This window comes from Aedes albopictus, chromosome 3, assembly GCF_035046485.1.
Source record: "Aedes albopictus strain Foshan chromosome 3, AalbF5, whole genome shotgun sequence".
Lineage (NCBI taxonomy): Eukaryota > Metazoa > Arthropoda > Insecta > Diptera > Culicidae > Aedes > Aedes albopictus.
In genome coordinates, this window is record NC_085138.1 from 3225579 (window position 1) to 3251101 (window position 25523).

The 25523-nt window shown below is 40.1% G+C and overlaps 2 protein-coding genes across 5 annotated transcripts in view; both read left to right on the forward strand.

Moving 5' to 3' along the window:
- The window catches only part of LOC109414187 (broad-complex core protein isoforms 1/2/3/4/5), a 106691-nt gene extending 98760 nt beyond the window's left edge, over positions 1-7931 (forward strand). For all 4 annotated transcript variants that reach the window (XM_019687970.3, XM_062859544.1, XM_062859545.1 and 1 more), the window contains exon 5: positions 6056-7931. In XM_019687970.3, coding sequence (XP_019543515.3) covers positions 6056-6677 — 622 coding nt within the window. In that variant the 3' untranslated portion in view covers positions 6678-7931. The remainder of the gene's footprint in view (positions 1-6055) is intronic.
- A 10788-nt stretch (positions 7932-18719) lies between these two features.
- Positions 18720-22761, forward strand: LOC109414186 (probable DNA mismatch repair protein Msh6). Its single transcript, XM_019687969.3, has 4 exons — positions 18720-19547; positions 19621-22104; positions 22169-22324; positions 22385-22761. Exons 1-4 carry the CDS (start codon positions 18888-18890, stop codon positions 22502-22504), a joined length of 3420 nt encoding a protein of 1139 aa, XP_019543514.3. The 5' UTR covers positions 18720-18887; the 3' UTR covers positions 22505-22761.
- The last annotated feature ends 2762 nt before the right edge of the window (positions 22762-25523 follow it).

Below are 25523 nucleotides of genomic sequence, written 5' to 3' on the forward strand. Positions count from 1 at the left end.
CAATCAAGCGCTGTTTGAATTGTTTTGTTATGGGAAACCTTGATGTAACTATAACGTTTCGGATTCCAGGCATAGTTCCAAACAAACAGCGTGTATAAATAAGAATACTGTATTCTCGCGGATTTTGGCGTTTTTTTTTTGTTTCCGAACAGTGTATAATGAGCATTGTGCAATGAGCAGTGTGAATACTTTAGATCAACAATTAATGACCTATCTAAATCAACATTCTGATTTATGGACTGTATTCTATTTATAACTTAATCATTTTATGGCTTTATCGGTCTTTTCTACTCATAGTGTAAGGGAGTAGAGATATTGTTTTATAGACGATTTAACCACTTTGGTCATTCGCGTCTGACTTATTTTACAACTGTCTTTTCCTTACTTTCAATGTTTCGAATGGCTGTGCAAACAGCCATTATTTCAGCAGAATAAACAGTACATTCATCATTTATTCTACCACAAAGTTCCATATTTCTGAAAATACACCATATCCCGTACGTCCGTTGATCCGTCAGTAAAAATCAGTATATTCACTGATTAATTTTCTTTAAAACATCATTACTTTTCTTGGATTGTCGCCAGCTCTAACATTGCGTTGAAGAGACCAATCTATATTCAAAGTTTTTCTATTCCAATGTGGTGGTCCCATCCTCCAAATACGAGTAATTTTCGGAAAATCCATGTCTGCAATCAACGAAAACCAATGTTTTGTTCGGCATATGATGGGCAAATCGAAAGAAGTTCTTTCCATTTCTAACATACGTATAGCAGTTTTAGCTTCCCCCAAATTAGCAAGTGAACCAAATGGCAGTTGACCTGCTTCGAACATTATTGCTTTGATTGGGTTCGTTGGAAAAGCGACCGATGCTATTCTGATTGCTTTGTTTTAAATGGGACTAATCATTGGTAGAACCTTTTCCTTGCCCCTCCCAGCTATAGAATACCAGTATAGTAGACGTGGTATCACTAAACCTTACACTAAACTAGTATTTCTCGAGCCCCACGTTTACTTCCAGATATCATTTTATGAAGATTGACGATTCCTAGGGTCGGTTCTCTTCTATGAACTGTTTCAGAAATTATAAATACACTTTGTTTATTAAATAAAATGAACTGTTCTAATGATATTTACCAACATTTTTCAGAGTATATCATATTGTACTCCATACTTTTATATTTCCTTTAAATTGTCTTGATATTTTAAAGAACAGTCGAGTTTTCTAACAAATAACTTAATTTTTCAAATTTGCATTTGCACAAAGGTATTTTTAATGATTCCAACATTATTTATCACTAAATACCAAAAAATATCTAAATTTTTATCACATTCGCTTTCTCAACAAGTTTACTAAGGAATGCCTTGATGAAAATTTGGCATTTCCGCAACATTTTTTTCGGAGAACAAGTTTCTCATTTTATAAGGTTTTCTACGGAACATAAGAACTACCACACAGTTTCTTAGCTTTCCTGAACGCATTTAACTTAAACAAACTTATTTTTTCAGCTCATTCGATCCTTCAGATGGCAAAGCTTGTCATAACATAAAAACAAATGCAGTAATTTAATATTTTATCTGTGAGATTTTTTTTTTCTACTATGCTACATTTTTTTGACCACTTTGTGCAACTTCAAATTTTAATCATCTAGTTTACAAAGCCCTATTTTTGAAATTTTACCAGAAACATCAACAAAATTGGTATTAGCATGTTTACTATAAGAGCTAGAAGAAACATGTTTGGATAATGTGCTCAAATTGAAATGGCAGGTTATCGTTAGTGTATTTATAATTTCTGAAAGTCTATAGGTTTTGCATGATTTTGAAAATTCAGTTTACTATTTATGTTAAGTCCAAGGACTGTCATGTGTTTTACCACTGGAACGACAGTATTTTGGAGCTTAATATTTTGAACAAATCCACGGTGGCGGCGGCAATAACACGCATGTAAAGGTTATCAAAGTGGATAATGAAATGATAGATATGGTAGTATTCGAAATGGAGAACTGATCATCTCACCATACATAAATCTAGCTCACTACTTTCAATCTAGTACTTCACTAAATTGCGTCCTATTGATACAAAAATTTTGAATATCCGTGATTGCCAATAAAAAAATCCAAGATGGCGGCTGAAATCAATATGGTCAACCCAACTAGATGTAACTGTAAAAAAATGCTCTATCTTTTGCGCCATCCACAAAGTACGTAACGCTCTAGGGGGAGGGGGGAGTATGGCCGAGCGTTACGGCCCATACAAAAGTTTTCTGGTTTTCATACAAAAAAAACGTTACGGAGGGGGGGGAGGGGTAGATAAATGTCGATTTTAGCGTTACGTAATTTTTTTTTCTTTTCCGCATCGTTTCGTTTTGAGGTGGTTTTGGAGAAACGGTTGAAATACCAATTGACCACAATCGAGGGGTCTGTACAAATGGTTGTGGTTCTATCTAACGGGGGGTCCATCAATTTGAGTAACCAAATGCATTTTCCTTACTTTTTTGGCGAGGACTTCAGAAATCGCCACCTAAAACATTTTTTTAAACGAGGTGTAAATAATGGGCCGGTTCCAGCGACAGTTACTCATTGGCAACCCTCCGAAAGCCTGGCAGGTGAACCTATAGAACCGCTTTTGATTTTACAATGACAAACCACTAGCTCCTGTTCTTATTATTTGCAGACTAGTAATGTTTTAGATGACATTGTTGTCAATCATGTGTTTCGAAGGTTATTAAGACACAAATGGAGACGCTTGGTTGTTGGTTACTATGTAATAGTGTGATAAGCAATACGGTGCTGTGTTTGAATTTAAAATCGATATCATATAAAAATGCCCACTCAATTGGCACCTACCCTACCCTTAACATAGCGTAAGATTACAAAATTATTTGGCTTTTGGTAATACATACACTTTGGTCATGATCTTAACCTCTTTTAATGCAGGTTATTTTTCTTCTTATTCTTCTTCCTTCTCTTCTTCTTGGTGTAGCATCCCCAGTGGGACAAAGCCTGCTTCTAAGCTTAGTGTTCTATGAGCTCTTCCAATGTTATTAACCCTTCAGGACGCGCGCCGTTATAAAAAGTACAACACCACAAAAAAATCTCGCTCGTCGTATATGTACAGTACGAGCGCGGTGCAGTTTTAGGCTCAAAAGGGCACGCGTTCTGAAAGGTTAACTGAGAACTTCATCTGCCAATGACCATTCTGCATGTGTATATCGTGTAGCAGCACGAAGATACTCTGTGCCCAAGAAAGTTAAGGGAATTTCCTCTACGAAAAGTTCCTGGACGACCGGGAAATGAAGTGTGGTCAAACAGAATCCCCGTGCCTTAGGGACCCTCCAGGCTATTTTTATGTATTTTTTTTATTTATGTTAGTTTTTCATATCCTGCATAGAGAGAGAGAGAACTAAGATTTTGCATAAGATACACGATATAATAAAGGGTGTTCCAAGAGAATTCCGGGGCGTTTCAGAGGGTCTTTGGGGGTACCTGAAAGTCTCAGAAGTGTTGCATGAGGTGTCAGGGGCGTTTTAAGGGATCTCATGGGAACTTCCATGAGCGGTCCAACAAGGTTTCAGCGAAGTTACAGGAGCGTTCCAGAAGGTTTCATAGGGTCTCATGGTTTCATAGAGATCCCAGGTGTCTGTGAGGCACTTCAGGAGGTCTCAAGGGCGATCCAAGGTATCCCAGAAGTATTCCAAGCGGGTTCCAGAGATTTCAGGGAGTACCGCGAAATCTCTGAGACTTTGGGGGGGGGGGTGGTCTCAGATGGTTTCAGGGTGCCTTGGAAGTTTTATTTAGAGGGTTCCATGTGTCTCTGAGGCGCTTCTGGGGTTCTCAATTGCATAACAGGGGGTGTCAGGGGCGTTTCAGGGAGTAGAAGAGGTTACCTAGAGGTCTCGAGAGCATTTCAGAAGTACCAGGAGGTCTCAGGGGTGCTTCTGAGAGTTTAAAAGGGTACCTGTAAATTTAAGGAGGTCTCAGAAGCATTTCAGGGGGTCTCATGGGGTTTTAAGGGGATTCCAGGGGATTTCAGAAGCGCTTCAGGGGGTCTTAGTGGGGTCTCAGGGGGCTTCAGGGATTATCAGGGGGGTTTCGGGCGCTTCAGGGGGTGTTTTGGAGATTCCAGGGACGATTCAGGAGGTTTCGGAGGGTGCCTCAGGGGGGTTCGAGTGGTTCCCTGAGGAATTTTAGGGAGTAGAAGAGGCGTTCCAGAAGGTTTCAAGGGAGCTCAGGGGTTCACAAGGGGTTTCAAAGGAGGGTCTACGGTCTCAGGGGTGTTTCAGAGGCGTTTCTGGGCGTCTCAACGGTCTCAGCAGATCTCAAGAGCGTTCCAGGGGGTCTTAGGGACGTTTTAGGGAGACCTTGTGGTTTCAGGGGGATACTTGGAGGACTGAGAAGTGTCTAAGGGGGTCTCAGTTTCATGGGTCTCACGCCACAAAAAGTCACAAAAACAGCGCAAGTTTTTGGTTTTGAAGGAGCTACATTTATGTAAGCAAAATAACTTTAAAATCACTCGTGTTCAACCAAAAACCTGCACTGTCGACACTCCTTTGTAACACGTGTGCTGCTTGGGTTTTAGGGGTCCTAGGAGGTCTCTGGAGCTTTTCATACTATTGAAAAGCTCCTGAAGTCCGCGTAATTCCTTTGAAATAGCCCTGAAGGCCCTTAAACTTCTAAGACCCCTTCCAAAAAATTTTTGAAACGCCTTAAAACGCCCCTCAAATGCCTTAAAACGCCTCACGCCTCTAAAATCTCTCTAATTTTATTGAAACTTCCCTCAAATTTCCGTTATCCATTCAAAATTCATTTTAAACGCCCTGAAATGACCCTGAAACTCCTTGAAGCGCTCCTGGAAGCCTCGAAACTCCTCTAAAACATCCACAATCCCTTTGTAATGTCCGATTTGAAATGATTCTGATACCACTTGGAAAACCTTTGGAAGGCCCCAAAACCCCCTGAAAACCCTCTTTAAGCACCTCTGAAATGTCATCAAACGCTCCTGACACCTCTCAGAACGCTCCTGACACCACCTTAAACTTAAATGGCTTGGAGGAGCTTTCTTGAAACTGTTTGAAACACCTTTAAAAAGCTCCAGAAACACCTTTAAAATGCTATCAAACAACCGACGAACCTACGAGACACTGGTATTTAAAAACTGTTCAATCTGAACACTACCGCCACCCGTATAACGGTTCAGGGTGGTTTGATATTGATCCCAAGCCCCCGTGGGTTCATATAGAAAAATGTTCTCGTCTGCGCTGATTTAACAGAAGCGATCGCTCGCTTTGCTGGTCGACCATTGAATTGGGGGGGGGGACAATTTTGAAACATCACTATCGCGTCGATTCGTAGGTGCTTGAAGGACAAACGTCTTGAAATCCCGCTTGAACAGTGCATCAGAACTTCAGACGCACAAATCTCAAGAAGCAAGCTTCAAACAACAGTGCATTTTATTATTCTGTTCTTGCTCACTTGTAATAAGCTTAAAATTAGAAGATAAGGTGCGTTGGTTTTGTTTACGAAGAGTTTTGTGCACTTGAAATCGTGAGTAGGTGCCAAAGTCGGCCATTGCGGCGGCCATTTTGGGATTCTAACAAGTCTGTCCTGAAGCTGCTTGGATACCTTTTTTTGGCTCTCTGGGAACATACTGGGAACCCCCTTGGCCTCATCTCAATGGATAAATTAAGCAAACTTTTCTAGCATTCGCCTCGTGTAAACAGAGGCGCCACTGTATATGGACATTAGCATTGTGACAGCAGTCGAGTTATGTCAAACACACAAGGCTACGGTGGCGCTATCTATTCATTCCATAGTGGCCATTTTGGTTATTTTAGTGAACCACAGCCCAGAAGTTCTCGCAAATTAAGTTTATTGTTTTTTGTTTTGGATATCTAGCATCAAATCTTTGGGAGAGTTCGCATAGAAGTTATACACTAAGATTTTATGCTGTTTTGCTATAGGATTTTTCCAAAAATACTTCAAAATGCTTTTCAGAAGTTTTATAACTTTTTCTTTTAATCCTTACATTCACTAATGACTAACCAACTATTTTCAGGTATGCATGCACTGTCTGTTCGCATGTCTCCCGCAGCAAGGACGCCCTGAGGAAACACGTTTCCTATCGACACCCAGGAACGCCTAGTCCTTGTGATCCGGACACCAAGCGGAAGCGATCCAAGGCAAACCTTGGCCAAATGATCAAACAGGAACTGCTCGGTGACCAAAGTCCGATGAGCCACATGATCAAACAGGAGTTCCTCTCCGATCAATCGAACCAACTACAGCTCCAACAACAGCAACAACAACACCACACCAGCCAGCTTTTGGCAAACCTGACATCTCAGGGCAACTCGATTGTTTCGATTCCGACCTTCCTGCAGCAGGCCGCCTCCATGCAGTCCGCGTTCTCCCCCAAATCCCTGCTGTTCAGTACAGCCTCGATTCCAACCTCGCTGGCGTCCTCCCTTGCCACACCACCAATGCCCGATGTCCTCAACCAGCCAAAGGATCTTAGTCATCCAACTCCGCTGCCGGAAGGAGCAAATGGTTCCCCATCGCCAACCATCCCGGATTGTAACTCCAAAGCTGCTAATAACGGATCGACAGAGAATATGGATGAAGGTCAGCCATCGATCATGGAAGACCCCACAGCCCCAGTGACGGGAGGTGCGCCATGAATATCGCCCTAGGCAAAGTTCATGGAACGATCTATAGGGTTTTAGGTAAATTGTGCACACGTCTCTCAGAAGTGGTTGCTGAATAAAGCTCAAAAGTGATCTACTACAGCTGGAACACTCAGTACATCACATCACATGTTAATCAATAGAAACAGAAAAATAGTTCAGTCACAAAAATATCTGGCAACACTGCTTTTAAAAAGCAACCACCATGAGAATTATTGCACTATCAAAAAAAAAAGATTTTTCAAAAAGATTTAGGATAATGAACCGGTTTCATGCTCAGAATCGACATAATGCAGAACCACATTTATAAAAGACATTAATTTAATTTAAGTAGATAAGGTATTTACACACAAAAATAGCCAAATCCCTGATGGTTTTCGTTTTAAATTTTCCTTCGATTTTGTATCTACTTCCCTAGCTGTGATAGTCGATGGAATTGCACAGACTTTTCCGAACAACAACTTCAAATCAGTTACAGACATTTTACTCTTAAAAAATCATTATTTCAGCTGTGTACTATCCAAATTTGATTTTGTAATACAATCTGCAATACACCATCCACTGTTTCCTTTCCTTTCCTGTCTTTATTATAATTTAGCATAATATTGTAATACCTGTTCTAGACAAACCTGTAAAAGACACTCAGACAAACTGTCCCTATTTTATTTCTTCGACTAAGCAAGTTGTGCCTTGGAATGAAATTGTATGATCTTCGTGCATCAGTGCCTTCTTCTCCGCGAACACCGTGGAGAAGACAGTTATTTTACGTAGGAATAAGTAAAAAAAAACCGCTAGGCTAGGTTAAATAAACAATAAAGAAAAATAAAGTAAAAAGAGATGTGAAACATGAAAAAGACAATACCAAGTAGGAACATTTGAGTCTACGTTTTCTTTTAGTTGTTTCTTATGTTTTAAGCGATTGTTAGGAAACACTTCTTTTCTGTTGGTGACGGTGCCAACCGAACCGAAGAACGGCGCAACAATTGATGCAATACTAGAACAATGAAAATGTTACCACCCCATAATTGTTTCTATTATCTACTTGTTAGTGAAACTAACCTTAATTGAATGCAATATTTTTTTTAAAACTGTAGTTCATTTAATTACGACACATTTGACTATATGTGTAATATTAATCTCAAGCGGTTTACTGTAAGGAATGTTTTGTTTTCATAGAATCATTGTAACTTGAATGAATCACAAAATATAGTGTAATAATAAACTTTATCAGAAGATTTGCCATTTTCAGCGGAAGGACTATATCGATTTGGAAAGAAACTCAGTTTGGGAACTAAATTTAAAAAAAAAATGATGAAGGGGATTCACTAAACAGTTTTAATTGCTGAGTAAGCCATAATTTTCTGTTGTTTGAAATGGTTCATGAAATTACGAATGAAATAATCAAAGATTGCCTTGGAGGGAGATCGCGACGTTTAATCAGCATAAACTTCAATAAGCGGTTTACGCCAAGGATTACGCTGTTAAGTGAATCCCCCTATAGTTTTTTGTTTTTATTAAATAACTTTCTTTGTCGGGCTTGGTGGTCTAGTGGCTATCGTTTCTGATTCATATGCAGAAGGTCCTGGGTTCAATCCCTGGCCCGTCCCTTTCATCCTACTTTGTATCTTTCTATCCACTTTCTCTCTCTCTCTCTTCTCTACATATACAACTCATGTATATTCATATGTTCATAGCCATCGCTAGAACCAGAAACGAATTGGAAAACAAAGTCGTTTCTCTTCCTTCCAACTTCCACTCACAGCACAGTGTATATAACGCCTACAAGTTATGCAACCGAAGCGTGCTGTGCCGCTTGACCTTATTCACCTTATTCACCACACAATCTATCACCTTACGAACACTATAAATAACCCCTATCCATGGATCGCATCACCGACCCAACGGTGACTCCCAGATCTCCCATCCTTTCCGTCTAACAAATACCCCAGTCCGTGCTGGTTGTGGGGATGCAGAGGTGATCTCGGTCTTTAGTAGCAACAACCAGCACACTCTAACATTCCTTTCCCTTCCCAACTAACTATAAGGACGTGGCCGGCGCCGTTATTGATTCAAAATGCATGAGCTGCTAAAATTGCACTTTGAGAATAAGTGGAGTGTCCCAGCCCTTATTCATTTGGATCTTAGTGCAATTGGTACCAGCTCAGATCAATCACGGAGTAGCAACCATTGACATGTATAGTCAGATTTGATAGTTGATAGTTGATAGTTTTTATTAAATAACTTTCTTTGTCCTTAATTTTGCACTTGTATTGGAATCAGGAAGATTATACTGGATAAGTTCCTGAAGGAGTTTTTGGAAGAATTTCAAAAGAAATACTTGGAGGAAAGTGACGCTTAGATAAATCGATAAACCCATCACTGAAGAGACCCTAGCAGGACTTTGTAAAGAAGTACTTTGTGAAATTGTTGGACTGTCAGTTTCATGAAATAAAAATCTGAATGATCACTTGGTGATATAGCTAAACGAATCTTTGGAGGATCTTTAAAAAGAATTCTTGAAAAAAAATCTGAGAACTGCATAGGATCTTCATTCCCTTAAAAAACTTTTTGGAAGGATATTTTTTAGAAACTCCTAGAAACATACCTAGAAGGAAATTTTACATTTTAAAGAAATTATTTTAAAAAAATCCTATGGGAATCTTCAATACAATTTCTCAATAGGAATTCCGAAAAGAAAGCTTGAAGAGATTCCTTCAAAAATCTTTGAAGGAGATCTTGGAGGAATCATCGAAGGAATTCATATTTCTTAGATAAATTCAAAGTAGGAACTCCTACAGGTTTTCTTAGAATTATTTCTGTAGAAATCCTTGGAAGAGTTGTTGAAGTTGTTGAAAAATTCCAATAAAATTGTTGGAAAAAAAATTAACTAAGATTATCCGAAAAAAAACCTCGAAGAAATTCTAAATGAGATATTTAATAAAATTCCACTAGAACCATTGATGGAAATAATCCCTGGCCTAGGTGAATCTTCGGCGTCATCATTCAAAAAAAGCCTTGGAGGAAATCATGGCGAAATCCTTGAAGAAATTCTTAGATCTTAAAGTTTCCTTAAAGACAAATCTCATAAAAGACAACCTTAAAAAATGTCTGAAGAAATTGAGAAGAACTATTTTCCCTCCAATTCTAATGTTATTTTTCTGAAGAAAATATCTGTTTAAATCCACGATAAAACTTCAAAAATAAATAAAGATTTTTCAAAAGCAACCTTTTAATGGGTCCAGATCCGTATTTACGAAGACAAAAATGTTTGTGCCTAAACCTAAAGTTTTAGATACATGATGTCTTTGGGAAAGTTTCTTCATATTTTTCGACCTTTTTTCTCATCATTGTGAAATTAGGGTGGTCCCTCTAGTTTAACTGATCCAAACATCTGCATTTTGACAGAAATGCATGGTACCTCCCTCCTTTGCACCCTCCCACTTTTAGCTGGTAGCTGAAAAAACGTGGCTTTTTTGTATTTTTGTTATAACTTCTAAAAGTTTTTACTCAAATTTCATCTTTTTGCTAATCATCAATAGTTTCCACTGATCCTTGACATGCAATATACTACATAAGTGACCCGATTTTGTCAGCCTCTTTTCGGAACACATTTTTTGCTCTCCTCGAAAACTTAAACAATTTTTCAAACTTTTTATCCCTCTATGTTCTGCCCTTTAGCTGTAGTTTGATGATAAACATGGATGAATTGGTTAAAGTTTGACCGTTAGATAACGAGAGCAAAAAATTTATCGCAAAATGGGGCTGACAAAATCGGGTCCTTACTGTACTACTAATCATAGTCTGTTGAAGTTTTGATCCCGGAGCTATTCTAAGGCCTCCAAAGTACTCCGAAGTTTGTGTCACAATTCCAACATCCTATACCAAATTTTATACACGATGAATCATCACAGAACATAGTCTACGGTACTCAGAAAGCCTCAAAGTACTCCTAGAATATTCATGGTACTTAAATTGGTTGATCTAGGTCATCCAAATTACTCTGGAATTCATTTTCTTAAGATCTACAACACCTACCATCATTTGTGTTCACACTGTTCATGAAATTTAGTCATGTTGATGTTCATTTGACCTCGCAATGCTACGAGCAACTCGATATTGTGGTAGTTAGACCTTCCGTGAAATACAAATGGCCTCCAAAACACTTTGAAGTTTGGGTTACAATTGTATCTACATACTGTATCACGCTTTAATTGTGAAAAATATTCGTGGGATGTAGTCTACACTGCTGATGGAGCATCAGTGCACAACTATAATGCTTTAGGTTCATTCATGGGTATTCCATGCTTTCCAAACTGTTTTGGAATTGGGACCTTCAAGGTCTACAGGCTCTACTCTTGTTTCCTGGTTCACTCTATCGGCATAATTCTTTCACGAGTGTGTCTGTTGCACCTCATAATATTGCGAGTATCTCTATGTTTTGCTATTTGGGTGTCCACTGGTATTCATATGGACCCAATGTATTTTGAAGTTTTGGTCGCAATATCTGTAAATCTTATGATACTTTTATTGTTGCTAATGTTCGAGGATTATAATCTGCGCTACTCTTAGAGCCTCGGACTGCAATTCTGATAACTTAGCAACATTCACTTGGTGATCTAGGTCATTCAAATTATTGTCAAATATGTCTTAATGGAATTAAGACCTTCAAGCTCCAGAAGCTCTACTAAATCTCTTTACTTTATCGGTGCAGCTCATCCAAAAAATCATTCAGGAATTCTTCCTAGGAGCCAAGAATTCTTCAAATAATCTTTCCAGGTATTCCTCCAAGAAATCCTGGAAGAATTCTTCCAGGATTTTTTTAAGAAATTTCTCGAAAATTCTTCCAGGAGTTCCTCTAAGTATTCTAGCAGAAATTCCTACAAGAATCACTCCAGGAATTTCTTCAAGAAATCCTTCAAGAATTCAGGAATTTCTTCAAGAATTTCTCCAAAAAATTCTGCCAAGAGTTCCTCAAAGAATCCCTCTAGGTATTCCTCCAACAATTTCTCCAGGAATTTCTCATAGGCTTCTGCTTAAAAATTCTCCAAACATTCCTCCAGAAATTCCTCCAAGAGTTTCTCCAGGTTTTTTACAAGAATGGTTTTTTACAAGAATGTTTTAAGGAATTTCTCTAGAAAATCCTCAAGCAATTTCGAAACCTCCGGGAAATCGTCCAAAAATTCCTCCAAAAATTACTCCAGGGGTTCATCCGAGATTATTTTCAGGCATTTCTCCAGAAATTCCTCCAGGAATTCGTGAATATTTTTTTCAAGGAATTCCAGCTGAAGTTACTTCAGAAAATCCTGCAGGATCTTCTTCAGGAATTCTTCGTAGAATTCTTCCAGGGATTTTTTTGGATTTTCAAAAATTCCTCCACAAATTCTTTCATGAACACCCCTAGGCTCCTTCAGGAATCCTTTAGTAATTCCTCAATAAAAAAAAAACTCCTGGGATAGCTCTAAGAATTCGTCCGAGAATTCCTTCAGGGATTTCCTCAGAAATACATCCGAAAATTGTTGAGGAGTTATTCCAAAAAAATCCTCCCGAAATTCCTCAAGAAAACTCCTTCGGAAATTACTCCAGGAATTCCTCCAGGAACTCTTTCAGGTATTCCTTAATAAATTCTTCTTGGAACTCCACCAGGATGTCCTCCAAGAATTCCCCAAAGAATATAATCCAGGAATTCCTCCGAGACATCTGCCTAGAATTATTTCAAGAATCCCTCCAGGAATTCCTCTAAAAATGCTACAGGGCCTTCCCCAAGAATTTCACCAGGGGTCCCTTTAAGACTACTGTCAAGAATCCCTTCAGGTATTTTGCCAGGAATATATTCAAGCATTTTTTGAACCCCAGGGATTCCTCCGAGAATTCTTCCAGGTAATTCTTCAGGAACTACTCCGAGACTTTTTCCCAGAATTCCTTCAACAATCCCATCAGGAATTTCTCCAAAAATTACTCCAGCAAATTTCTCCAGGTATTCCTCCAAAACTTCTGCTAAGAATTTCTCCAAGAATCCGTCCAGGAATACCTCCAGGATATATTCCAGAAATTCGTCCAGCAAATACTCCAGTATTTCCTTCACGAATTCCTCCTGGAATTAGGAATTATTCCGGGAAATACTCCAGGAATTCCTACAAGAAATATTCCGGCAATTCCTCCAGCAAACACTCCAAAGTTTTCTCCAGGAATTCTTCCAGGATTTCCTCCAACATTTATTCCAGGTAGTACTTCAGGAATTCCTACAAGGAATATTCCAGGAATTTCTACTGGAATTACTCCAGGAAATAAAAATTACAAAAGAAAATAACTTCGAAAATCCTCCAGGATTTCCTTCAGGAGTTCTCCAAGTAATTCCTTCCTCTAAGAATTCCCCCAGGATGTTCTTTCAAAATTCCTTCACACTACATGAATTCTTCCAGAAAGTACTCCAGGCATTCCTGCAGGATTTTTTACAGAAATTTCCTCAAGAAATTCTTGGACAAATTCCTGGTAGATTTCTTGTTGGAATTCATGGAGGAATTCCAGAAAGAATTTTACAAGGAATTCCTGAATAAATACCTAGAGAAAACCTTGGTGGAATTCTTGAAAGAAGTCTTGAAGGTATTCCTGAAGTAATTCATTGAAGGGAATTCTGGCAGGAATTCTGGATTGTTGGAGGAATTCCTGGAGGAGTTCTTGGATGATTTCCTGATGGAATCCCTGGGGGAATTTCTTGTAGGAATTTCACAAGGATTTCCTGGACGAATTCCTGAAGGTATTTATTGAGAAATCCATTAGAGGTATTCCTAGAGTAATTTATAAAGCAATCCCTACCCAAATTTCTAAAGGAATTCTTGGAGGAATTTTTGACAGAAGCAGTGGAGCAGGTTTTGGAGAAATTCTCAACAGAGCTACTGTCGGAATTCCTGAAGGAATTTCTGGAGAAATTCCTGGACGGATTCTTGGAGAAATTCTCAATAGAAGTTTTTTTTAGGAATAACTGAACAAATTCTTGGAAAAATTCCTGGAGGAATTTTTGGAGAAATTTTTGGAGTAATCTCGGACCAGTTCCTCGGAAGAATGCCTGCAGTTGTCCCAGGAATATTTTCTTGAGGAATTTCCGAAGGTTTCCTGAGGAATTTCCGAAGGTTTCCCGAGGAATCTTGGAGGTACTCATGAAGAAACTGGAGGTAGATTTTTTGGATGAATTTTTGAAGGAATTTCTTGAAATAATCCTTGGAGGTATTTGTGGAGAAATTCCTGAAGGGATTCTTGGCAGAAGTCATAGAGGGACCCTTGTTAAATCCTGGGAAAGGTCCTGTAGGGTTTTTTGGATGAATTCCTGGAAGAATTCTTGGAAGAATTTCAAAAAGTTGTCTTGGAGGAATGGGGCACGTTCGATGTAGTACTAGATTTGTAGTAATGAGCTGAATTTTAGTATGGTGAGAAGGTCAATTCTCCATTTCTGCAATGAAATGGTGCAAAAGGCGTGGGTATTATGATTCTTTACCTAATTTGATGCTGTTTGAGCAAAACTTTGGATAACTATGTTGTTTATGTTGCAAGAAATGGGGAAAACAATAACACTGTTGCCCAAAGTTTTGCTCAAACAGCATCAAATTAGGCAAGGAATCATAATACCCACGCTTTTTGCACCATTTCACTGCAGAAACGGAGAATTGACCTTCTCACCATACTAAAATTCAGCTCATTACTACAAATCTAGTACTTCACCGATCTGTCCTATTCCTGGATGAATTCTTGGAGAAATTTCTTGAGGAATTATTGGTGGAATTCCAGGAGGAATTCAGGGGGGGAATTTCTCAAGATATTATAAGAGGAATTCCTGAAGAACTTCCTGGTGGAATTCCAGGAAGAGTTTATCAAGGAATTCCTGACAGAGTTCCTGGAGTAGTTCCTGAAGTTCCTGAATTTTGCCGTAATTCCTTAAGAACTTCTGGAGGAATTTCTGAGGGTATCTCTGAAGAAATTCTCGTACGAATTCTTAGAGTTATCTTAGGAGTATTTTCTTGTGGAATTACTGAAGGTTTCCTGAAGGATGCAGAAGCTATTCATGAAGGAATTTCTGGAGGAACTCTTGGCGGATCCATGGCGGAATTCCTGGAGGATTTCCTGAAGTAATTTCAGTTGGAATTCCTTGAATAATTTCTTCACGAATTTCTGGTGGAATTTCGGGAGAAATGGAATATCTGGAGTACCTACGGATTACCTGCGGATTACTGGAGAAATTCTTTGAGGAATTCTTGGAGAAACTCTTGGAGGAATTTCTGGAGGAATGTTTGGAGAATTTCTTGGCCGAAGTCTATGAGGAATTCCTGGAGAAATTGTTGGAAGAATACCTAGAGGCATTCTTTGAGGAATTCTTGGCAGAATTTTTAGTGAGAAATTCGGAGAAATTCTTGAAGAAATTCCTGGTGGAATTCTTGATTACTTGAGGGAATCAGGGAGGGAATCTTGTAGGAATTTTTGGTAGAATACTTGGAGGAACTCCTGGAAGAATTTTCGAGGAATTTCTTGCAAAAATCCTGGAAGAATTCTTCCAGGAATACTTGGAGGAATACCTTGAAAGATTATTTGAAGAATTCTTGGCGAAAGTCTTGGAAGAATTCCAGATTTTTTTTTTTTTGGAAAAGCTACACCGATAAAGTAAAGAGATTCAGTAGAGCTTGTGGAGCTTGAAGGTCTTAATTCCAGAATAATTTGGATGACCTAGTTACCAGAATTGCACTCCGAGGCTCTAAGAGTAGTGAAGATTATATTCGACGAACATTCGCAACAATAAAAGTATAATAAGATTTACAGATATTACGACCCATACTTCAAATTACATTGGGTCTATTTGAATACCAGTGGACACCCAAATAGCAACACATAGAGATACTCGCAATATTATGAGGTGCAACAGACACAATCGTGAGAGAATTATGCCGATAGAGTGAACAGAATGAAGAGTAGAGCCTGTAGAACTTGAAGGTCTCAATTCCAAAATAGTTTGGAAAGCCTGGAATACCTTATGAATGTACCAAAAGTATTATAATTGTGCACTGAGGCTCCATCAGCAGTATAGACTACATCCCACGAATATTTTTTACAATTAAAGCATGATACAGTATGCAGATAACGGAATCCAGGGTAAAGTGTATTAAAACAAAGAAAATATTGCATTTCTGCCAAAAGTAGATCGTCCCGGGTGTTTACGGGTTAAAACCTGCCAAAATCCAAAGTAACAGATACACCAAACTGGCACCATACAAAAGCGACGTATCTGGCATGACGTACAGGGGATAGGCAAAATGATCGGGACAGTGAGTTTATCAACTAGTTGTGTATCAGTGGACAAAATTTAGGAAATATCGGGCTATTGTGCACGAAGTTATAAAGATTCTAGAAATAGGCATAATTGGGTTTTTAAATTAAGAAAAATTCAATGATTTTTATTTTTAAACGAAAGAGCACCTTTTTCTGAGCCGCTATGATTTTTTTCAGATTTTTAGAACTTCATTTTGGTATCTAAAATCAATTTCAAAGAGATTTTTTGAAATCACCTCTTGACAGCTGGGCAACTGCTTGACAGCTCCGCTCAGTACAAAATGCGACGAGGGGTGATTCGACAAATCGCTCCCATACAAATTTCAAATTGATTTTTAAATAGGTTCCCGGGCACCAAAATTGATGAAAATTTGGATTTCGGCTCAGTTTGGCATGCAGATTCTGAATATGGGATTATCTCAACACCACTAAAGAAGCCAATTGTCCGATAGTCAACTTTGAGCTGTTATATCTCCGGATTCAATGAACCGAATGCAATGAAATTTTGATCATTTATGACTTATATAATGAGCTCTGAAAAACGTTTGACACAACTTCAAATTATTGACAAGAGAAAAAATTATAGCGATTTTATTTATTTAATGATTTTTTAGTAAATTGGTCTATTTTTAAAATGCATCCCAATATTTTTTCTATTAATTGAAGGCTATGTTGTTTTTTTCCTTCAAAACATATTTATATAAAAGACAATTAGAGGGAATTTGAACATACTATAATTAGCATTTTGAATTTTGAAACAATGTTGAAGTTTTAAAAAAATTGGTGTTTTATTGGGAAAATAAACTAATCGTAATAATTTTCTTCCGTATTAAGAATTTTAAGTTTTGTCAGAAGTTTTTCAAAGTTCATTAAATAAGTCATAAATAATCAAAATTTCATTACATTCGGTTCATTGAATCCGGAGATATATTGTTGGGCCGCCACCAAACCGGACTTCGCACAATCAAGTCGCGACGCGACCCAACTCGCGACGTTTTTTAAGCATGTTAAAAGTAGTGCGCATCCTTCCCGTTGTTATCAGCAACACAGCGCACTAGATGCGAAATAGTTGCGACACTTGTGGACGAAGAAAATGGCATTTTTTGATTGAATGTCTGTCTTGATTCCAACCGGAGAGACAATAACAGCACAGAGAACAGACATCCAGGCTAGAACAAATTTCATTCAGAAAGTTGTGTAAGGATTTGAACCTTCACTTGAGTAAGGTTGCAAACCAATACACGATGACAACACTAACGCCGCCAAACACCATATTGCCACAGTCAGTGGTGAATTGAAACATTTCAAGTGGTGAATTAAATTAGTATGGGAAATTAATCGATTGCAGCGCCACGCTATTGCCACTTGTGTTTCCGATTTCAAATGGCCGTTAAATTCCTTACACAGCTTCGGAACTGGACTTGGATGTCTGTTCTCTGTGATAACAGCTCAAAGTTGGCTATGGGATAATTATACACTCAGGAAAATTGCCTCATACTTAATGGCAAATATCCATGTGCCAAACCACATCCAAAGTATATGCAACCAATACCCGATTACGCAGGCAAATTAGCACATGAATAGTATGTGCTCTAAATTGTATGAGTCGCTGCTGTATGGTGCCTCATCAAAAGTATGAGTCACGCTAATGGAAAACACTCAGCGAAAAAAACTAGCGAAATTCATCGAAATACCTTATGAAAATTTGCTATAACTAATTCTTATGGATGACATAAGAATACCTTATGAAAATTGATCGTGCTTGCTATGACAAATTTCATAGGATAGACTTATGAAAATAACAAAAAAATCTTAAAATGATGCAGACTGGATTCGATCCATGAACGTCGGGATCACCGAGCACGTGTTTTATCCACACGGCTACCGACGCTTGAGAATACCATGTTGCTAAACATGAATAAAAGCCACGCTGTGAGACGATTTTACGTCATAGAGTGACCTTATGAAATTCATCCGAATCATTATGAATTATTTAAAGGCCGTTTCATAAGTTGGGCCTTATGGAAATCCTAAGGTTATTTGGCTGAGTGAACATTTGTTTACCCCCATTGCAAAAATCCATGTCCCGGACACATAGAAGGAATGAAGATTTTTTTCCCAGTGTACCTTTTTCTAGAAAAAAAATCATTGTGAAAATGATATGGAATGATTAAGTTTTGTTTCTTACTTATTGCGTGTTATATCCCTGGTGATTTAAAGCACGAAAAAACTTATGAAAAGTCTTTTTATATAAAACTATTTTACTGAAATGATCGTCAACGTTGACCATGTACAGTAGACGTTCGCTCGGTGCAAACGGTTTAAATGCAATGCTTTTTAACTGCAAGTCCGCTAAGTGCAACAATTTTGCAGTTATCGCACCGCTATCTGTCAAAAACAAAACGTCAACAACGTTGCGATGTTTTTCGGATGCACTACAGCTGCATTGCGATGTTTTTGAGTGCATTCTGGCTGCGTCCAACAGCAATTGACAACTGTTTGACGGCTGTCAGTCGTTGCAGTTAGCGAATTTCATTCGATAACTGAAACGTAAACATGTTGCACTTATCGAACGTCTACTGTATTTACTCAGATCAGTGAAAAAGTTTAACACGTCGATTTGAAAAATTATGCTTGAATTTGGGTTGATTTGTAGTTCCGTGAGATGTTTTGATTCAGTGTCCCACCCAAGCACGCAGCCACCGCACCGGGAGATGTTTTGTTGTTTGCTGTCAGTGAAAAGTGCGCGCGCGCTCGTTCTGTTTTGACTGGCAGTCGCGCTGTTTTCGGTCGAGTTTTCAATAAAAATCGGAATTTGAAATCAAAATCGAGTGTTTTGTGACCTGTTTTTGTGAATATTGTTGTTTGAAAACTGTTACCAAATTACCCAGTGCCATGTCCAAGAACAAAGACAAGCTAAACAGCTCGAACACGCTGTTCAACTACTTTTCCAAATCGCCAGCCACACCAAAGATCAAACCGGTCGGGTCGGGATCGAATCCCGGAACGCCGGTGAGTAGTGCCTCCAATGGAGGTACCCCAAAGGGAATTAAGCTGGAGAAAGTTGTGCCATCACCAGTGGAGAAGAAGGAGGAGGTGAATGGCGTGAGGGACGGAGCAGGTGACGAAGAGGACGAGATCCAACCGGTGAAGAAGCGAAGGCGGATTGTGATGATGGATGATGAGGAAGAAGGGGATGGGGATTCGGACAGCGAGAACCGAGTGAAGAACGAGAAAACGCCCCCGAAGGCGGAGATGTTGTCTTCGTTCAAGCGGGTGGTGAAGGAGGAGGTTTCGGAGTCGCCGGTGCAGAAGAAGGTCAAGGTGGAAGCCGTGGATGGTGCTGAGGGAAAGAAGGATTTGGCGGATTTGGGCGGCGATGAGGACGATCCGAGTGCTGCCGTTCTGGACGAACCAACCGTTTGGGCTCATCAAAAGTTGGACTTCTTGAAACCGGACAAGATTAAGGACATCCACGGGAACAGACCGAGCAGCGAGAAGTATGACTCGAGAACTCTGTACGTACCGGAATCGTTCCTGAACACGCTGACTCCGGTAAGTTTTGAGGTCTGAAATCATCTTGTAATTTGTTGATATTAATTAAGCTGGTCCGCTTTCTTCCCCGCAGGCCAATCGTCAGTGGTGGGAGCTGAAGTGTCGTCACATGGATTGTGTGCTGTTCTTCAAGGTGGGTAAGTTCTACGAGCTGTACCACATGGATGCCACCGTCGGAGTGGAGGAGCTGGGATTTTCCTACATGAAGGGTGAGTTTGCTCATTCCGGCTTTCCGGAGCAGGCGTACGAGCGGATGGCCACTTTGCTGGTGGAGAAGGGATTCAAGGTGGCTCGCGTGGAGCAAACCGAAACGCCGGACATGATGCAGGAGAGATGCAAGAAGAATAAGACCAACTCGAAGTATGACAAGGTGGTGAAGCGCGAGATTTGCCAGGTTTCTCTCAAGGGGACGGAGGTTTTTGGCCAGCAGGTGCACATGACCCTCAATCATCAGCCGAAGTATATGTTGGCCATTACGGAGCGTACCAAGGGGGAAGTTGGCAGTCGGTATGGAGTGTGCTTCGTGGATACTTCTCTGGGGGTGTTTCACGTTGGCGAGTTTGAGGATGATTCGCAGGGATCTCGACTTTTAACGTTGCTATCGCATTACGGTCCGGCGTTGGTTCTTCAAGAGCGGAATGTGGCCTCGGCAGCGACACAACAGATCTTCAAAACAGTTCTGGCAGGAATCCGGAAGGAAGCTCTTACCAACGAATCCCAGTTCTGGTCAGCCGAGAAAACTTTGAAATATCTGGCGGAGAACTTTTATGGGAGTTCCAAGGACGATCAGAGCTCGAAATGGCCAGCAGTGATCCGCTCTCTGTTGGACAAGAACGATCATCTGGGATTGACGCCGGATGAGAACTTCAAACTGGCGCTGAAGGCTTTGGGAGGTTGCATTTGGTATCTGAAGCGGTGTTTGCTGGATCAGCAGATTATTTCACTGGCCAGTTTCGAGATGTACATTCCGCCGGATGACGTGGACACTTGCAAGAACTTGAAAATCGAGAACACCAATCGCTTCATGGTGCTGGATTCGGTAACTCTGAACAATCTCCGGATTACCGAAGGTGAACAGTCGCTGGTCAACCGGATGGACCACTGCTGTACGAAGTTTGGCAAGCGTCTCTTCTATCACTGGATTTGCTCCCCAAGCTGCGAGCGGGACGTCATTGTGCAAAGGCAGGAGGCTGTATCAGAACTAATTGACGACGTTTCGCTACTTCAGGACGTGCGTCAAATCCTGGGCGAACTTCCGGATCTTGAGCGAATGCTAGCTCAGATTCACACGTTTGGTAATGCGGAGCGCAGCAAGAACCATCCGGACGGAAGGGCCATCCTTTACGAAGAGCAAACCTACGGTAAAAAGAAGATCCAGGACTTCATCAACACTTTGAAAGGATTCGAAATCCTTACTAAAGTGCCGGAGTTGTTCGGAAAAGTTTCCTCCAAGCTTCTGGTTCATCTGACTCATACACCGGAACGAGGAGGATCATTTCCGGACATGGCGGACAAAATTCGTTTCTTCGAAGAAGCCTTCGATCATGATCAGGCTCTCAAGGACGGAGTGATCGCTCCCGGTGAAGGCTTGGACGCAGAATACGATGCCGTGGACAGAGACATCAAAACCATCCTGGAAGAGCTCGAGGAATACAAACGAAAGCAGGAAAAGTACTTTGGCTGTAAAATAGCTTACTTCGGAACGGATAAGAAGCGCTTCCAGTTGGAGATTCCGGAGAGTGCCGCCAAGAAGGCCAACAGTGGTTATACCTTGGAAGGACAGAAAAAGGGCAAGAACGGGGTGAAGCGCTATCACACGGACGAGACGCGTGACTTCCTCAAACGGATGCTGCAAACCGAGGATCAACGGAAAGCGGTTCTCAAGGATTTGTCTCGGAGAATCTTTGAAAAGTTCTCAAGCAGCTACCAGATGTGGAAAATATGCATCGATCTGACCGGAACGCTGGACGTCCTTACGTCGTTGGCGGAGTATGCCCGAAGCGAGGGAAATATGTGCGTCCCGGAGATTCTGGATGACTCCGTTGGGCAGGTCTTCGAGTTGGAAGAAGGTATTCATCCGTGCGTAAGCGATGCAGAGAACTACATCCCGAACGGGGTGAACATCGGAGGAGACGGGGCTCCCTTAGTGCTTCTGACCGGTCCCAACATGGGCGGTAAAAGTACTCTGATGCGTCAGGTCGGAATCCTGGCCGTCATGGCTCAGATCGGTTCGCGGATCCCTGCCGAAAGCTGTCGAATGACGCTCATCGATCGGATCTTTACCCGCTTGGGCGCGAACGATGACATTATGGCTGGCCATAGTACGTTCCTGGTGGAACTGAACGAGACTTCCACAATCCTCAAGCATGCCACCCGCAAGAGTTTGGTCCTGCTGGACGAACTGGGCCGTGGAACGGCCACCTATGATGGAACGTCGATCGCTGGGGCGGTGGTCAACTACCTGGCCGACCTCAAGTGCCGCTCGATGTTCTCGACCCACTATCACAACCTGGTGGACAACTTTACCACGGACAGTCGCGTCCGGTTGGGTCACATGGTAAGAGAAGTACCTATAGCTTGAATCAGAGTCAGAATTTAAGAGTTCGTTTTTATCCAACTAGGCTTGCATGGTGGAAAACGAAGACGACGAAGATCCCACGCAGGAAACGGTTACCTTTCTGTACAAATACGCCGATGGTGCATGTCCCAAATCGTACGGATTTAACGCTGCCAAACTGGCAGGCATGCCGGCGTGCATCATCAAGCGGGCCCATGAGGTATATTTCTCTTTCTTTACATATCGAAAGATGAAATAACAGCCCTTCTTCTATCCGCAGCTGTCGAAAACCGTCGAAGCGGAAGCGTTGAAACGTAGAATTTTCACCAAATCGCTCCTACAGGAGAATCCCGGCGACCTGAAGGAACTGCTGCGCAAACTTAAGGCCTGTCGGTTTTAAGTTTGTGCTTGGATGTGAGGGTAAGTACCACCCGCCGATCTGACTTGAAAATTCCTGAATGTACAACACACTTAATCCATGACGGACGAATGTCGAATCAAAATTGCCCATTATATGTTATCTCCAGAGGTTTTGTCCCAGCAGACCGGACCAGTATTCGTATACGACGTTAAGTTTTATATTGCTTCTTTTTTTTAGAATGTAAGGCTCAATAAACTACCGGTGTTAACCAGTTGAATGCCAATCAAACGAATCGGTTTGCTTGAAGTAGAACGAAAGAATTCATATCGAACTAAAAAAAAGCTTAAGGACTTTCAAGTTTTGGCTTTTAGCATCTTGATTGCACAATAGAGGTCAAGGTGGTCGTTTTCTCAGATCCAGGCTTTTCTCTCTCTTCTCTCTCTTCTTGGCGTAACGTCCTCACTGGGACAAAGCCTGCTTCTCAGCTTAGTGTTCAATGAGCACTTCCACAGTTTTTAACTGAGAGCTTCCTCTGCCAATGACCATTTTGCATGTGTATATCGTGTGGCAGGCACGAAGATACTCTATGCCCAAGGAAGTCAAGGAAATTTCCTTTACGAAAAGATCCTGGACCGACTGGGAATCGAACCCGTCACCCTCAGCATGGTCATGCTGAATACCCGTGCGTTTACCGCCTCGGCTATATGGGCCCTCCAGGCTTTTATGCTGCTGAACAATTTTGTAAAATTTGAGCGTGATAGGTTTTGTCTGGTTATGTGATTTTTTTTTTAGAATTTCTTCTATAGGTTTTTCCGGCGTTGCTCTTAAAGTCCCTCATGATTTTTTTTTCTGAGTTCCTTTTGCGTTTTCCCCAGAGAAATTTCCAGGACTTATCCCGACCAGTGTTGGTAAAATCACACTCAAAGCAGACTCATGAACCGCTCCTGTGTGAGCAAACTCGCGCGCGATTCTAAATCATTTTCTCACCCGCGAGATTTTCATGCAAAATCTCGCTCTCACGAGTCAAGCGCCGAAATCTCATTCGCTTGTAAAACGAGTTCAAATCAATTTAAACGGCATTCAATGTTATTGTTCGCTATATTTGCTTTTGTTCTATCATATAATCCTAAAAACTTTGATGTAAATAATAAGAACACCAAGAAATAAAGCAATGAGTGAAATCGCGAGTCAACTCATGCATGATTTTTTCAGCGGTGAGTTTGGCGAGTCAAGAATCGCGCGTGAAACAACTCAACCATGAGATTTGAAAATTTGAGTTCTTACCAACACTGATCCCGACATCTTCACAAGAGTTTCTCTCAGATTATCTTTCAGATGTTTCAGATCTTTCAGCGTTCTTTCGCAGTGTTATAACTGGAATTTGAAACCTAAATCCACTATTGGAAAACCGAAGGTTTAAGCTTTTCAGAACACTAAAAAAAGTTATAAAAACAATGCTCGCATCATTGAGAAACAGTGAAAAACGAAAACAAACCTCCGATTTTTCCAAATTTTGCTGCAGATGAGTATACAATACATGCAGAAAACTCTGATGCTGTTGCACCAGAAACGACGGTGCGCATGGGAATGTATGGAGAAAACGTGACTTGATTTACAAAACTGCAGGTAACTTTTCATAGGAAAAACATACCTACATCTCTATTTTTTTATATGTTGTGTATAAATGTCTCAGCTTTAAATTGATGTAAAAATTGTGAAAATCGGTGGTTGCCAACATGGTTAATACAATGTTTCGGTATAAAAATCCAAGATGACGGACAAAATCAATATGGCCGACCCAACTTTTCATAACTGTAAATGTAGTAGCTCTATCTTTCCCCTTTTCAACAACGTTTCGTTATGAGGGAGTTCTAATGAGCTAACATTTGGCCAATATCGAGGGGTCCGAAATAATTGCTGTGGCTCTAACTAACGGGGGTCCATCAATTTAAGTAACCAAATGCATTTTCCTTGCTGAAAAAAACTCATGTTTTTATGTGTATTTTAACCCATATCCACCCAGCGTCCTATTAATAGGACAGTTCAAGCATAACTTTTCAATCCGACGTAACTCGAGAATGTAAACAAATCCGGGTTAACTGCTGCATGCATGATTCATAAAGCAAATTGAAGAATCCATATCACTGTTTGATGATTTATTGCTTAATTTGTTTAACTAAGCATATTATTCGAAACGATGAATCTAACTATTTTGATGTTTACAACTTTACTGATAGATACACCGTTTTGATATATGAGAAAACCAAACGACGTATCTAGTCAAAATCAAAAGTAACAGATACACCAAACTGGCACCATACAAAAGCGACGTATCTGGCATGACGTATCTCTAACCAACCCGGTGTATGTGTATTTTTATCCAAATTCATTGTGAAAATGATGTAGGAATGAGTAGGTTTTGTTTCTTACCTAGTGCGTGCTATATCCCTGGTGATGTTAAGCACAAAAAAACTTATGAAAAGTCTTTTTATAAAAAACTATTTTAGTGAAATGGTCGTAAACATTGACCATGAATTTACTCAGATCAGTGAAAAAGTTAGATACGTCGATTTGAAAAATTATGCTTGAGTTCTTTCGATGTGAATATCTCCAGAATTATGCAAATTTTTACAATACTTTCTTCAAAGAAGATGTTCTCCTCATCCATACCTTGCTCATAGTTTGTGACTAGTTCACTAGGTGGCGTAAACAATGTTGCAAAGATTACATATTGTCACGATCTATGAGCTTCATTTCCAATACGAAAGAAATTTATTTCCATATGGACTCTTGATAATGGTTAATAACACAAGTTTACAAAATAAAACGAAAGTCGTGAACTTCTGTCAACAACCAAAATTTTTGAAGCACAATATAGGGCTGATTTCGAAACCGTGCTTCAAAAAATATTAAGTAGAACAGTTTTTGAGTGTTAGCTCAATATCGAGTTTTACAACTTTTTAAAATATGGAATATATTAAAATTCCAAATATCTTGCGTTTTGTCCAACTATTTTTAAATATTTTTTCCGTTAATTAAAAGCTGGATATAATACCAT

Bases quoted from the DNA above. Each gene is read 5' to 3' on its own strand.
- LOC109414186 (XM_019687969.3), top strand. From the start codon at position 18,888: ATGTCCAAGAACAAAGACAAGCTAAACAGCTCGAACACGCTGTTCAAC. The intron at 22,105-22,168 runs GTAAGAGAAGTA...TTATCCAACTAG, and splicing joins GCGTCCGGTTGGGTCACATG to GCTTGCATGGTGGAAAACGA. The intron at 22,325-22,384 runs GTATATTTCTCT...TTCTATCCGCAG, and splicing joins TCATCAAGCGGGCCCATGAG to CTGTCGAAAACCGTCGAAGC.